Here is a 15,671-nt window from a genome sequence, read left to right on the forward strand (position 1 = left end):
CTTGGCAGACGCCACCCCAGACACCAACTTCTATGGATAACATGGAGGAGACTCATAAAAACAACCCAAAGCATGACAGCAATTCCGATCTTCTTCAGAACATTATAAACATCAAGAACGAATCAAGCCCCATTTCTCTGAACACGGTGCAGGTCAGCTGGTTGCCCACTGTGTCTAGTCACAGCTCACCTGGTGAGCAGTACCAGGAGAGCCCAGGGACACAGGCTTTCTCCCCATCCCAGAAGTACCACACATTCCAAGATCACACCTCGCAGCATATGCTTGATCCGCCGCAGCATTACCAGTTTCCTCCATCCCAGAACCAAGATTTGTCACAGACCTATCCTTCAGATGCCTCCTTGGAGTACAGGCCCTTTGCTGCCAATGACCAGTCTCCTGGCTACCAGCAGAGTACCTTTGAGAGCCATGAACTGCAGTACTGCCCATCACAGAGCTTCTCCTCCCTCTTGAATGACTCTGAGGGTTCAGAGGGTATCTTTGCTCCCCTCCAGCCACTGAGCAGTGCCCACCTGCAGCCTGATGTCAGCCCCCACCCTCCAAACTTTAGCTTGCTTTCCAGTAACATCTGTGGTAGTCTGGAGCGCAGTGTCTCTTTGGCTACTCTGAATGTCTCTCTACCTGACCAAAGCATCACCAGAAGCACGACTCGGCTGGGAAAGTCATTTTTTCAGTGGCAGGTAGAGCAGGAGGAAAACAAACTGGCCAGCATCTCTCAAGAACAATTCCTTGCAAAAGACTCTGATGGAGACACGTGAGTGCTCTTTACCTCTGCATTTCTGGTGTGAAAGACTGGGGGATGTGTCTAGGGTTTGTTGGATCATGAGCTTGTAATGGAAGCAGTTCATTAGCAGTGTTTGTGTCATGAGTGCAGTAGTTTCACCAAGTGAAAAGTCTTGCTGGTGGGCTGCAATGCACAGAATTGCAGCACACTGACTGGATAAGGTGTTTGTACTGTATAAATTCAGGTTCTTATCATTAGACTTTAACGTAGTAAATGGGGAGGAAAAGATTCTAATTTAGATGCTTTAAATTGCCCTGGGAACAAGGTATCTGTGTTCCTGTCTTAGTGATGCAGAGAAAGGCTGCATAACACCCCTCCCATATGTTTGGATCTCTGTAATGTCTTGATCTGTAGTTTGTATGATGGTGTAACTTTGTGTTTCACCTCTTTCCCACAGCTTCCTTCACATTGCTGTTGCCCAGGGCCGACGAGCACTCTCCTATGTTCTTGCAAGGAAGATGGCTGCCCTGAACATGCTGGATATTAAGGAGCACAATGGCCAGGTAAGGTTCTCAGTCTGTGCACCTGCTTGGTGCACCTGAGTGCTTCTGCATGTCTGGACCTTGGGGAAGATGTGGTGAAATGTTTATTTAATATTAACCCTGAGATTTAGCCTGCATACTAACATTAACCTTGAGCTATTAATACTTCCTGGGATCACCTTGAGCTGGTAAAACACTGTGCTCTGCTTCATTTGTCCTGGCTTCCTGGTATTCATAATCACTGCTTAAATAAAACCAGGTAGCTAGGCTTTTTATTTGTTTTAGTTGCTCTTTCCTGTTAGAGATCAGATGACTAATAGTTTGAGTTTTCTTTTTGATTTGCAGAGTGCTTTCCAGGTTGCTGTGGCTGCCAATCAGCATCTCATTGTGCAGGACTTGGTTAGTTTGGGGGCTCAAGTCAACACCATGGACTGCTGGGGTAGAACACCATTGCATGTTTGTGCTGAGAAGGGGCATGCCCAGGTCCTTCAGGTAAGACCAAGCAGGCATAGTTCTGCCCTGATGGTTAATGCTTCTACATTGTATTAGTTGTCTTGGGAAACTCTGGAAATGCCACTCCTCCCTTTATATTTCTCTGTGTAGCCTTGTGAGTATGTCTCAGGGTTCTATGGTAATGGCTTGAAGTGAGACTGAATTTCACAATCAAGTTCTCACTAATGTTTTAGAGTAATTTGGTGGAATCTTCTAGTCTATGAAAAAAAAATCTCAGTGCCATTATTTATTGTAACTTTGTTGCAGTAAGGCTGTATACAAGCTTGAGGAAGGAATATGTGGTTTGGATAAGACCTAAATGCATACCTGTTCCCCCTTTTGTAGGCAATCCAAAAGGGAGCTATGGGAAGCAATCAGTATGTGGACCTTGAGACAACAAACTATGAAGGTAAGTAGTTAAGAGGTTATAATTTACAGAGTTATAGGATGCTATAATGTTTAATAGCTGCTGATGTGAATGTTATCATGGGTTGAGAATCAATAAAATTGAGCATATCTTTGCCAGGTTGAATTTCACAATTACAGTTGAAATTACATTAGAATTGGCATATCTGTCAGATAAAAAAGTGGTTAATCTGTGCCTGTCAGGACCTCTTTCCTCTTACATGCAATTGCTGTGTTTGGCATGGAGAGTGTAGGTAATAATTGGCTATTATTTAAAATATTTGAGTGCCAGCAATGTGTCAGTGGGTGCAGAACCCAGAATCTTCGGCAGCAGAGATTCCATTATAACAGCTCTTTCTAATGTGCATGTGATGTTTTTTAATGTTAAGGTTTGACAGCATTGCACTGTGCTGTTCTGGCCCATAATGCTGTGTTGCATGAGCTGCAGAACAGTCAGCCACCTCACTCCCCTGAGGTCCAGGAGCTTCTGTTGAGAAACAAGAGCCTGGTAGAAACCATCAAGACTCTGATACAAATGGGAGCCTCTGTTGAAGCTAAAGTAAGTAAAATGGCTTGTCTGAAGCATTAGATCCAGAGAGAATGTGGGGAAAAAAACATGTCCTTTTCTCCTATGCCACATTTCAGTGTTATTACAAAGGAAGTAGACTAATTTGAAAGCTTCCCTACATCTTATTTACCTGAGTGGAATGAGAATGTTGCCTTTATTCAGAGCAAGGTATTATCGCTGTAGATGAACCCTGGAGAAAAAGGGAGGTGACAGTCTTAATTTCTGGATTAAGAATGATGCTATGCTGGCTGCAGTTGATTGTGTCTTAAAAGTAAGAGTAAGTTTGGAGCACTCTGAGGTGTATCCATAGTAATAGGGTGCTGGTGATTACTTTGTTCTTGAGCTGCAAATTTTAATTAAAAACTGCTGACCTGTCCAGTTTAGGTCTGTGCTGGGGCAGACATTACTTGATGTAACTTTTGATATTTTTGCTATGAAAACTCGCTGCCAAATAAGATCCCTCCATTGTTCATTATGTGTTCATATTAAAATACATATTCAAATTGACTTTCAGTGAATTATTAGTATCAATATGTTTGCTCAACACTGCAGTTACTCTTTCTGTTTTGTCTGCATGTTCACCCTGAATGGGTGAACCACCTACAGGGAAGACTAACAGTTTCTTTTTTGATAGGATCGCAAAAGTGGTCGTTCAGCTTTACATTTGGCAGCAGAAGAAGCAAACCTGGAGCTCATTCGTCTCTTTTTAGAGCTGCCCAACTGCCTGTCTTTTGTTAATGCAAAGGTACAGTGATTTTTCTGGAATGCAGATATAATCTGGGGTGTGCATGTGTGTGGCACTGTGAGTGTCCGGAGGCTAATGCCCTGCCTTTACTTCATGGACTTACTTTGTCTTCTTCAGGCTTATAATGGCAACACAGCACTCCATGTGGCTGCCAGCCTGCAGTATCGGGTGAGTCAGTTGGATGCTGTGCGTCTGCTCATGCGCAAGGGAGCTGATCCAAGTGCCAGGAACCTGGAGAATGAGCAGCCAGTTCATCTGGTTCCTGATGGCCTTGTAGGAGAACAGGTAATAAAAACATCAAACAGCCTTCTCCTTTGCTCCCATCTGTCCCCATCTACAGAAAAGCCATATTCCTCTCTGAATTTCGGTTTTTGAGTTACAGCTTTTGTGGAAAATGCATAGCAAACACAATTTTACTCGTGGATCTTTGCCTTAAAAAGTTAGGATCAGGGAAACTGTACAAAGACCTGGAATTACAAATTTCACTTTTTTTTTCCATCTCAAAAGCTTTTTCCTGTCAAGATAGGATTTTTCTTTGTAACCTTGCAACATATTGGAGTGTAATACACCTTCTCTTGTTCATTTCAGTATGGCCCAAGATTGTACTACTGTTGCTCGTCATAATTAGTAATGGCAGTTCTTAGGCCCGAGTAACAGGTGAAGAAAATCCCTCTTTCCTAGGAGCTACACAAATACATGATGAAAATGGTGACTCTTGACCTAAGTAGCTAATAACTTAAGCAACTGAGTAATTCTTTTGCTTTTCATTGATTCAAATGCTGTAAAATTGGATCAATTCTGGAGTAACTGGGCTCAGATAAATGAGGAATGCAGAACTTGGTCTAGGGTTGGGGTTGTTTTTCAGATTGACTCATGTTAGGATGATGAATGCTAATATATTTGTCTTTCTTGTCTCCAGATAAGACGTATCCTAAAAGGGAAGGCGATTCAGCAGAGGGCGTCCCCATTTTAAGCTCCATGTTCCTTGGAGTTCAGCAACTCACACTCACTGTCAGTCAGGCAGTCCTACTATATCTGTAAATAGACCATTTGCCTGGTGTGGGCAAATGTTAGTTGTTTCTATGAAACAAAATTTTTTTGTTCACTATCATATAGTGGGTTATATAAGAATTAAATAAAAAAAAAACCAACAAACTAAACCAAAACCTAACAATCAAATTCCTCTGAGTAAATGGGAATGTTTCATTCCCAGGTATGTGGAATATTTGCCTGGATACCTGGATTTCCTAGCTATGGCAAGTCTAATTTTACAGTCTGAGACATGTCAACGTTGCAGAGCTTTTTTTTTTTTTCTCACTTAAAACATTAAGTGCAAAAGAAATTAAATATTTTTAATTTGAACATTTATTTATGTAACTTTGTAGCTTTCTTCCAATAGCTCATGCAGGATTGTACATGGTCACTGTCATTATTTGTACAGCTGTATATAGTTCTAAGAATCCACTGATCATTTGGGGAATGAACTGAAGAAACAAGTTCCTTTATCTTGAACTTGCCAATTGCATGTAGAGTTTTGATGCTACACTAGTGCAAACAGAATTCTGTTGTTTTGAAAGGCTGAAAATCAAAAGTACCGTTACAGTACATAGCATTGATTTGTGTGTGCCTTTGGAGTTCTTAATGAAACACAAAAAGTTCAGAGGACTGCATCAGTTTTTTGTGTACCCAGGAGGTTTTTCTTTTGATGGGACAATAGACTGAGGGAGAAAGATCATGACTTCAGTAGTCTGTGTATAACTTTATTGTACTTCAGAGAGTATGATCTTGATTCAGTGAAAGTATTTAGCATGTACTTAACTGTTGATGCATGCTGAAATATCTCCATATTAATTGTAATACTTCAACATGTATAAGCCTTGCTAATTTCAGTAGGACTTGAGCACATGCTTAAGTAGTCTGCTAAACTGGGCTCTGGTTAATTTTAGAGACTTGGTGTTTTTCACCTTCTAAGCAGAGTTAGTCCATTTATGGTTTTACCTTATAGGTATGGTAGCTAGCCAAGTAATATTTGAACTTGATGTTTTTCCATTTTTTAATAATTATGGGTATTAATGCAAAATGTACACTTATGATGCTCTATACTTGTGTTCTGTTGGAGAAAGCTTCTCCCTGTCACTTTCTGAATGATGATGCTGGGCTGTAATCCAGTAACATGTTCTCTGTATGGTCTATGGTCTTTGCTCTTAAACTGGTTTTGCCTCACACGCACTTCTCTGTCCTAACAGTTCAGTCTGATAGTGCTGTTTTGACAAAGTATGTCTTGTATACAAGCTAAGTAAAAAAAAAAAAAAAATCTGATATGCAGAGACTTAATTGCAATGTATTTCCTGAAGGTTCTCATGTAACTTGTGATTGAATAAACATGCTAATTAAATTTTGGTGGCTACTGTCTGTGATACAAATGATAATGAAATCAAGCTTGACAGAGAAGTGTTTTAGCAAGGTAATCCTGTTGGACTGGTGAATGTTCATCCTGCTGTTTAATGCTTTCTCTTGTTTGATGCTGGTTTTGAAGCTGGTACTTTGGTGTTTTGGATCATACACCATGCAGTTGTATTACCTCTGTATTTAGTACATGTGCCCTAGAGTTAATAGTCACCAGGTTGCTGAAATTGCAGGTTGTGACCTGAACACTTCTCCCTGTATACGTGAGTGAGAGCAGCTCTGACAATGTCGTGTTTCCCCACGACTTCCTTGCCTTGGTCCTCAATTCTTACAGCTCAGGTACAAGCAGTTGCCCTAGGATGGGTGGAAGTCTGCATAAGCAAATGAGAGTATACACATGGTGAAAGACTGCTTGCTTCACACATTAAAAAATGGTCTGAGCTGGCCATGACCTTTCAGGAGGAAGAACTGCCATCACAGACCATCCCTGCTGAGCACTGTGCTGGTGGCATGGCAACGGTCAAGAAAAGCTGGTGAAGCTTTAGGATATGAAGGAAAGGACTGAAGAGAAATGAGTGCTTCTGTGCTACTGTATAAACCTGTTGTTCACCCCTGCTTCACTGTTTTTTGTGGTTAGGGTGTCCTGTCAGATCAAAATGTTTTAGGATTGGAAGAGGCTCAGAGGTGTGGAGGATGCTCCTTGCAGGGAGCATCAGAGCAAGCTAGGGCTCTTCAGTTGCAAAAGTGATGTCTGACAGCAGGTATGACAGGCCTTCAGAGTCATGTCAGGCCAGTGAAACCGGATTGGGATGTACTACTCACTGTCCCTTCCAGTATGGGTGCTGGAGGCTGTTAATGAAGGTACTGAGTGCAAAACAGACAGGATGTTTCCTTGAGATAGTAGAAGAATGTGGCAGAAACAAGACTTTTGCAGGTTCAGGGAGGGCATGGGTGTATATTTAGAAGGAGGGTATTTTTGTGGAGAGTCACAAGAAAAACCATGTGAGGCAGTCCTCTCTGAAAGGGTGAAGTACTGTACTACAGGCTTGCCCTGCTCTCAGGGACTTGCTAATGGATGCTCTCACAGACTTGATACCAGAGTGGATTATAACCTGCGCTCAGATCCTTGCAGTTAGGCTTTTAGTGGTTCATGAGTTCAGTCTGGTTCCACTGATACTGGTTGCACCTTTCATAAGAAGAAAATGTTGGAAATTCATCTTGCAGCCAGTTGAACCCTTCCTGATCCTTTGCTTGAGTGCAAAAACATGTCCCTGCAAGTCTCAAAAATGGCATTTGGTGCTGAGGTAAGGTGAAGAGGCTGAAGGTTGTTTAGTAGATGAGAGTGAGAAATGATGATAGAGACTGGAAATAGAACTGAATTCCTAGTTAAGGTTTGCAAAGGTTAAATGGCACTTCTATGTGAACAGCTAATTAGGCCTAAATTGTGTTGAAGATGTTATCTGCACCTCTCACTGCAAGTGACCCTGCTGCAGGGTTTTTGGTTTGGTTTGACTTTTTTTGTGGGTTTGGTTTTGTTTGCTTTTTTTGTGGGTTTGTTTGTTTTGGTTTTTGTTTTTGTTTTTGTTTTTTTGCTATGATACACTTGATAGTACTGCTTCCGTTTCACTCCCATTTTCTTTATAGGAAGTGATACAGGAAAAAGAATTGCTGATGGGATATTCGGGCCCTTCAGATCAGCCAGATGCCTGGCATTCCTTTTTTGGGTGGTGTTGACTGAGTTATCTCACAAAGGAAGGAAGTACCTTGAGTCTGTAAGGGTGGCAGAGCAAAAGCATGAGTTCAGACAATCCTTGAGCATGATATAGGCTCTGCTGGTGAGAGGCATTTAGCAAGTAGCACAGTGTCAAGTGGCTTTCAGTGGCACTCATGCCCTTCTGGAAGGGGTGCTCCTGGCACTCCAAGTTAGGAAATTCCTAAGGAGACACTGAAGTCTTTGAAGTTCATTTAACCTGCCAAGAGCCTAAATTCATTGTCTCAAGAGCTCAGTAGGCAACTTCACAAAAAAGTATCTCTACTCTGAGTGTAATTGACTCATGTTTCTCCTCTCTGATATTGGGAAGTTCTGGCCTATCTGCCATGATAGAACTAGATCGGAAATAATCCCCTTTCACTGAAGGGTAAGTGACACTAAGTATTTAGTAGGTTGGTAGTATTTACCTGAAAAACTCATGGTGCTGGGAAAGTGCTGAATAACTTTTATTGATGTGGATGTCAGCACACTAGTTACTTTTCTGGCTGGAGCAGAGGCAGAAGAGACTCTGGCTTGGGTCCAAGTAGGAATATTAAGACACATGGAGCTTTGTTCCCAGAATGTTTCTGATTTGTTTGTCTAAGTAAGCCAAAAAAGGCAACCCAAAAGGGTTGCTTTTTTATTTTTGTGGGCTACTCATCTGGCTGGAGTTGTGGAAGGCAGCAATCCACAATTTAAAAGAAACGTGTTCTGCTTCTGGGGATGGAAAAATACAATTTCCCACATTTATTGCTCATTTTATAATTTTATCAGAAAAGAAAAACATAGCCAGGAAGTGCACTCTTACAGAAATTGGGTGTGGTAAAAGCGACTGCAAAGATAGGACACGAACTGCTTGTTCTTCTTGCCTGATAGTTTGCTTATCTGGTTGCCTTTCTTTCCAAAATATAGGTGCTCCCCTGTGTAAGGGAAATGCTGAGGGTGGTTAAAGTGCAGTGAACATGGGAAAATAAAGAATGGGTTTCTGCAGTTATGTATTTGCCAAAAATTGACCTTGATTTTCAGTGCATTCAAAACGAATTCTTCTGTTGCTATCTATTACCTTTCTTAAGTGTTTGGTGGTGATATTGGCCTGAGATACTGGTGCCTTGGGAGAGTCAAAACTGACTCCTCACCAGGTTGGTTAAGTGTCATACAGCCTCCAGTAGTGCTACCTTTCACTTTTTATGATTAAGACAAGGACAGTGCCAGCAATGCTGATTCTGGCACTGGCCTGCACCTGGGTTTAGAAAGGCAAGTGTCACCCCCAGACATCAGGGCAACTTTGAAGCATCATCTCAACTCCCTTCCCCACTGCCCCCAGGCCTGCATCGAGGGCTCACCTGGCAGAATTTTGCTACTTTGAGAGGAAGCCTTTCTTAGTATGCTTTATTAGAATTTCTTACAATTTATTTTAGAAGATAAAACACCAACCTTGACAGGAGAAAGGTTTAGTTTTCTCAAGGGATGGACTGCTGATGTTTCTGCCTCTAAATGAGGCAGAAGTAGTCCTTAAATGAGTTGCATATGACAGGTGGCCTTGCTATCTGGGAATGTTCATCCATATACAAAACCCGTATGTGCAGTTACCTTTCCTGGCAGAATTTAACGAGTATTGTTGACTAATGGACCAGTGTTCAATCTTAAAGCATTTCATTAGATCCTATCACTGTTAGCAAAAAAATTCAAGACAGCACTAGTGAAACTCCTTACTGTGCTAGTGCAGAGATGCTTTACCAGAAGTTACCTCTTTTCAGGTAGTTGGATCTGGGGGTTGGTTTCTCCTGCAGGTGCCTATCTTGGTTTTGCTGGAGAAGAAAGGTAATATATCTTGGGCTGTGTTTGTTTAGTGTGTATTTATTTTCAGCTCTCCTGATTAAGAGGCTGACACTGTAAGTCTTTGTTTTGCTCTTAGCTCTGAAAATGTGATCTAAGCTGGTTTGATAAGGTGGTTGCTGTACTAACCAACTTACACTTCATGTGGTTTTCCTCTTAGTTACTGGTGAAATTTCTCCCTTCCCCTTTGTTAGTCAGAAACCCTGAGGGAAAGATGACTAAGATGGTGTTTAAAATTTAAGAGGGGGAGCAGGTAATTGAAAGAAGTTGTCCTTTGCTTCTGTAAATCTGTCTGGACTGCAAGTAAGACTATGGAGATCCTGACTGAACTGTCTTCATGTGGATGCAGTGCAGAGATGCTTTCACATATGTTTAATGAAAGCCTCTAGCTCTGTTCAGATGGTCTTGGTCTTGTGACATTTCGGTACCATAGTAGATACCATTTGGTAGGTCATGTACCAAATGGTGCATGTTGGCTGCCTGTGGCTGGCTTTTAGGCTCCAAATAAAAGATCTCTTCAGCAGTGTTGACCTCTTTCCATCAACATAACCTAGGAGAGATGTAGAAGTTGTATCATTTCAGTCTGTGGCTCACTGGGACAGCCTTCGATCATTGCTCGTGTGGCTCTTGAGGGCTTTCTGAGGAGGCCCAGACCTGCTCTGTAAGCTTCAAACTCAGGCTTGCCATAAGAAAGGACTGGGACTACATAAACACTGCTGTTTGTGGCCAGCCAATAGACCCTGCGGAGCTGAGCAGGTACATCTTATTATCCTCTGGTAGACCACAGGTCTTTGCCCAAGGACTTTCACTCTGCTAAAAACAGCCTAGTAAGTGATGTCAATAAATTTGCGGTTTCTGTAAGAATTGGAAATTTGAGGTCACACCAATGCAAGATATTTAGAGATGCTTACAGTGCTAATGTCCTGGGTTCAGCAGTAGCAGTCATGTTTTTCCTTTGTGTTAACTGGTGCAGTGCTGTGTTTTGACTTCTAGCTTGAGAACAGTGTTGGTGAAGCCGATGTTTTCGGTTGTTGCTAAGTGATGTTTACCCTGACCAAGGACTCTGTGAGGCTCATGCTCTGCCAGGGAGGAGGGGAAGCTGTGAGGAAGCAGAGACGGGGCGCCTGACCCGGGCTAGCCGGGGAGGTATTCCATACCACAGCACGTCATGCCCGGGGTGGGGGGGGTAACTGGGAGTTACCCGGAAGGACAGGGGCTTCCGGGTGGAACTCGCTTTCTTGGCCGGTGGTATCGTATTCTCTTCCCTTGTTATTTTCCCTTATCATTGTTTTAGCTGATAGTAGCGGTGGTGATTTGTGTTGTACATTGGTTGCTGAACTGTTCTTGTCTCAACCCGTAGGAGTTGCACTCTCTCGATCCTCCTCCCCGTTCCTCCGGGAGCGGGGAAGGGGAGAGCCCCGGTGCGGGGGGGGGGGGGGGGGGGGGGAGACGGACACGGACCTCGATTGTTGTCAGCTCGGCACCACTCACTGGGAGTGAGTGAACAAGTTACCTGACTGGGTTTAAACCACGACAGTTCTTTTTGGTGCCCAACGAGGGACACGAGGGGTTGAGATAAGAACAGATCTGACTGGATTAATAGCCACTCGTCACAATGCTGATTTATTGGCTCTCAAGGTTTTTCCTCTTGATCTCACAGTTTCAGTATATCATATCTTACGTCCATCCGGTATTTGCTGTATTAGTGTTTTTCAAGTGTGGGGCTTGGGCTAAGGTTTTTATCCCATTGTACTTTATGGTAATGACTTGTAATACAATAGAATCATTGATCATGAAACTGATCTGGCTTATGTTCCCAGTGCAGTCATGACCCAGATGCTTACAGTGCTACCTATGACCTTGTCCTTCACACAGGGCTGCAGCTGGGCATAGTGTGTAGGAGTAAGAGCTGGGTCACCAGTGGCAGCCTATGTGCATTTTGAGGGGAAGTGTTTTAGGAGCAATTTGAGGAGAAACATCAAGACAGTAGTGTGCTTTTATCACTCTTCATCAGTAGATTTCCAGGTGGCTTCAAAAGCCAGCAATAGTCACTAATCCCATCAGTTAGATAAGAAGCCAGAGGTAGAGAGAAAAGGCTCATCTGAAGATACTCAAAGAACCACAGGAGCTTCATCCAAAGGTAGTGCAGGCCTGCGATAGTTGCCTGCTCTTTCTGAGTTTGCTGAATAATGTGGTGTGCAATGACTGATCTGTAAGTCATTCAGTATCCTTTTATAAGTAATTCACATTTAATTCATGGTTTTTGTGCACTCAGTTCGGAGACCTTGCCTGGGATACTGCTTTTGCTCACTGCTGGGATTGCCAGGCTGTTCAGATCAGCCATTGGATGGAACCTCAGAACAAGCTGCAGTCTTTTTCCCTGAAAAATGTTATCCAAGCCATGATGGCTGGAACAGGAAGCGAAAAAGCAGACCCTGACTAGGGAAAAATATAGCAGGGCAAATTGAGTGTATTGTGACTGCAGGGAACTCTAAGCCAAACCCAGGTCTCTAGTCTCATTGCGTTTTGTGACCATTTGGGGCAAAACTATGAAAGCCATTTTTAAGTGAGGTGAAATTGTATAAAGACATTTAAAAAATCTAGTCATAAAACATGCTTAATTATTAGTGGATTTCTTAAAAAAGGGAGGGTAAATAGAACTAAGACATACACATTTGACTTAGTGGTATGAGCTTTTAACAGTGCTTAAAACATCACCACGAGTGATCTGATGTAGCTCTATAAAATAAATCTTCCTACCGGGATGCGAAGATTCAGCTCAGGACACAGATGACTCACCAGGAGGTAACTATGTCAGTGGGTCAGCTGCTCTGATGCTCAGGATAGATGGACTTCTCTTAACAAAAATAGTAAGGGGGTTGGGAGAAAGAGCATCTTTAAAAGTAAGCAGGTAGGAGAGGATGTTTTACTGCCTGGAATACACAGCTTTTATCCAGCTCTGCCCCTGCCCCTAGTTGCAGGCTGGTATGGGTTTTCATTTTTTCAAACTTTCTCACACATGTCTATGAATAAAAAGCATGCATATGTAGAGTGAGTTTATAATATAGATCAATTTATTTTTGTACTCTGTAGAAGAAGTGTATGTATATATGCATGCAAAATGAAATATGTAAAATGTATTGTGTGGGAGTACATAAGGCAGCAAAGCTCTTTCAACAAGATTAATCTTTTTACTCAGGAGTTCATTACTTCAGAAGTTTTTATTTTCTTTTGTTAAAAATAGAAACTTTTCCCATACTATTCTCTCAGATTTGTAAATTGCATGCACTAGGGAAAACCTGTAGTAAAACCCAAAGCTCTATGGGGAATAAAAATCAAGTTTCTAGCGGTTTTTGGTCCTGAGAATGAACACTATGCCAAGTATGTGAGTACAGTCTGTGTCTGAAATTGAGAACCCGAACGTCCTCCCCATTCCTCTCACAGTGAATTCATAAATCTATGAGTCTCCGTGAACTAGTAAATCTTGCAATCTCCTCTCTGTTCCTGTAAGGAGAAGGATCCTAGTAAAGGTGTTTTGTGTGCACCTTGCGGCATGGAGGACCGAGTTAACACTGCAAAGGGCTGATCTGCTGCCTGGAAAATGACAAACAATGCACAAGCAACTTCTAGCCCTCATCCAGGGCTGAAACCTGCCTGTACAACCAGTAGTGCAAAGGCAGATACCTTTGTACTTTATTACAGACGCAGTAAACAAAGAATTTTTGTTTCTTCTTCCTTAGCTGTCATAATGAAATTTTATTATTGTAGTGGTTTATCTGTCTCCTGATGAACATGAATGTCGTTAGCTTCTTTCCCACGCGCTCTGCATCAAGTGTCTCAAGGTGCCTCTCGATTTCAGGGCAGCCGTCCTTTCCACGCCTTATGTCCCCAGCCATAAGCACAGTCTGGCTGCTGTGGCTGAGCCTGGGGACAGCCGATGGGAGGAAGCGCTGGAGCAAACCTGCGGTTGCTGGACACTGATCCCCCTTTGGAGTGGCCCAAGTTCAGGATCAGGATTTTCAAGCTTGGAAACAGACAGCACTGGGGTGGGTGTATACCTCCAGCTGCCTTGCTTTTGTCCTGGGGCATGTTCAAGGGAGAGGTATCCTTGCTGCAGGGACAATGACTCCTGTTCATCTGGGCCGAACAGAGCAGGAGCGCAACTAATGAGCATTATGTGCTTTCTAGGAAGGTGCTGAAAAGACATAGTAAGAACTGTGGGGAATGCAGGCTGCTCCTCCTGCCTTCTTGTTCCCCTGTTGACACCTAGGCTCCTGTTCTCCACTCCTATGGCAGAATGGCCCTTTGCTTTCCAGAGAGGTGCCTGGCTGTTGCTCCTTAGCTGGGACTGCAACTATTAAGCTCTCTTGACCCTTCCTTGTGCTGCCTGTGCTCCACAAGCCCAGCAATGGTACCTTCCTTCATGGATCTACTGGTGGCTGCCATCTCTGGAAATGCCTCCCCACCTTGTGTCCATCCACACCCTGTCCACCTCATCCATGGTGGGGATCTTGTAATGGCCTCTGCCCCAAAGAGCTCTTGGTCTAGATGCTAGGTGCAGGAACAAGTGCAACAGGGGCTCTACTTCAAAAAGATGTCTTCCCTGGTCACTGGCTGGATGCAGTTAGGCATTTGGGGAAAATTTGAATAAGGAGAGAGTGGAGGCCTGGCAGCTTCATCTGGGCTTTCATCAGCTGCTCTCCATTTGTGTACAGAGTTTATATGCTGCTGTTTTGTTATCTTGGTTATCATGCTGGTGGCTCTGGTTCTGGCTCTGCCTGTTTATTCCATTGTTGAATTTATTGCTCTGGACTCTTTACTCTTCTTGGCTCCTGATAAATTACTGCCTCTTATTAGCCTTAAATTACTTCCTCTTGCCAATCTTTAATTATTTGTTGCCACCATATCTTGGTGCCACATCCTCTTAATTAGTGTTGCCATATTGGTGGAGACTCTTCTGTGCCTTTGTTAAATGCATTAGCTTTGCTTTCAGCTTGCTTTGGCCATTCTCTCTGCCCCTCCTTCCCCCATCAGCTTGTGTCTTGCACTGATAATACAGAGCATCATCCCTATGCTTTCCTGTGAGTCTTTGTGGTCTTCCAGCAGCCTTCTTGGCTTATCCTGTGCCACAAGCTCCCTCCTTCCTTGTTCTTCTACAGCCTGTGTTGTACCTTCCTTTTCGGAGCTGGAGGGTGTTGGTGGATTTCTTTTGCTCTGTCTTCTCTCTTTCTGCTTTTATGTATGCTCTTATGTCCTCTGCCTGTCCTATTTCCTTCATCTTAACTCTTGCTTTGCAAGTGGTTTACGTATTTATATTTTTTCCTGCTGCTGTCCTGACTACTTTGGTGGGATACACTTTGGCAACAAAACGGAGAAGAAAGTTGCCAACTTCATTTTGTAACCTGCTTTTCTGCTCAAGACTGGTGCTGATATCTCTTTGGTGCCTCTTTTCTTGAGCAGCATCCAAAAGCCTCTATCCAGTTGTATTCAGTCTACCATGTCTAGCTTTGGTATTTGCTTTCCCCTGTCTCCTGCCCAGTCTCCTCCTTGGACCACCATATGTGTGCTTGGGCAGTCACATTCTGCCTCGCCTGGTGCCTTTGAACACTTCACCTCTGTGGAGCTCAGGCTTCCCATGTTGTTACAGCATTCAGTCTCCATTACCACTCTCTGTTGTGCTCTGTGTTGCTATCCGCAGAGTCATATTCATCCCAAGCCCTGCCATTGCAACCATTTTCTCCCCTGCCTCTTTTCCCACCTGTGCAAATCCTACCAGCTTATGCTTACCTTACTAGCACTACCAATGCATTTCCTTTTGTATCTGCTGCTATTAAACTGCTTCTGGAGAGAAGGCAAATTGAAACTTGGGGAAACTAGAAGAGGAAGGAAATAGCGTCAAAGCTAGAAACAGCCAAACCTTGCTGATGTGCCTAGTACTAACCTATTCTACCGCATTAGTCTCCTACTCAAAGTCCTCTGGTCACAACCCATTGCTGAAATGTTGAGTGCTTTCTTCTCCCGCATAAGCAGGTCTCAGAGCTTATGCAGTCCTGCAGCCATTGTGCCTTTTTATTCACCCATGCTGTAGGCTGGCTGCAGCCTGTAGCCCACCCCGCACATGGAACTTCATCTAGAATAGCTGCTCTGTCTTTGCATACTACCTATCAAAACAGTGGCCAGAATTG

At 43.2% G+C, this 15,671-nt stretch overlaps 1 protein-coding gene across 9 annotated transcripts in view; it reads left to right on the plus strand.

The window, feature by feature from the left end:
• The window catches only part of NFKBIZ (NFKB inhibitor zeta), a 43,141-nt gene that overhangs the window by 13,078 nt on the left and 14,392 nt on the right, over positions 1–15,671 (plus strand). For 4 of the 9 annotated variants that reach the window (XR_009743484.1, XR_009743483.1, XM_061453918.1 and 1 more), the window contains exons 5-11: positions 9–772; positions 1,200–1,305; positions 1,630–1,776; positions 2,122–2,185; positions 2,571–2,740; positions 3,384–3,494; positions 3,612–3,779. Coding sequence is in view for 7 of the 9 variants with exons in the window: in XM_061453918.1 (XP_061309902.1) it covers positions 9–772; positions 1,200–1,305; positions 1,630–1,776; positions 2,122–2,185; positions 2,571–2,740; positions 3,384–3,494; positions 3,612–3,779 (1,530 nt within the window). In the remaining 2 variants the exon portion in view is untranslated. Of the gene's footprint in view, positions 1–8; positions 773–1,199; positions 1,306–1,629; positions 1,777–2,121; positions 2,186–2,570; positions 2,741–3,383; positions 3,495–3,611; positions 4,666–15,671 lie in introns of those variants that run through there. The other 5 variants (XM_061453922.1, XM_061453916.1, XM_061453917.1 and 2 more) reach the window with 2 other exon arrangements.

This window comes from Pezoporus flaviventris, unplaced genomic scaffold, assembly GCF_033815535.1.
Source record: "Pezoporus flaviventris isolate CSIRO_AGI_PZ_B2104156 unplaced genomic scaffold, CSIRO_AGI_Pfla_v1 ptg000015l, whole genome shotgun sequence".
NCBI classification, from domain to species: Eukaryota; Metazoa; Chordata; class Aves; order Psittaciformes; family Psittacidae; genus Pezoporus; species Pezoporus flaviventris.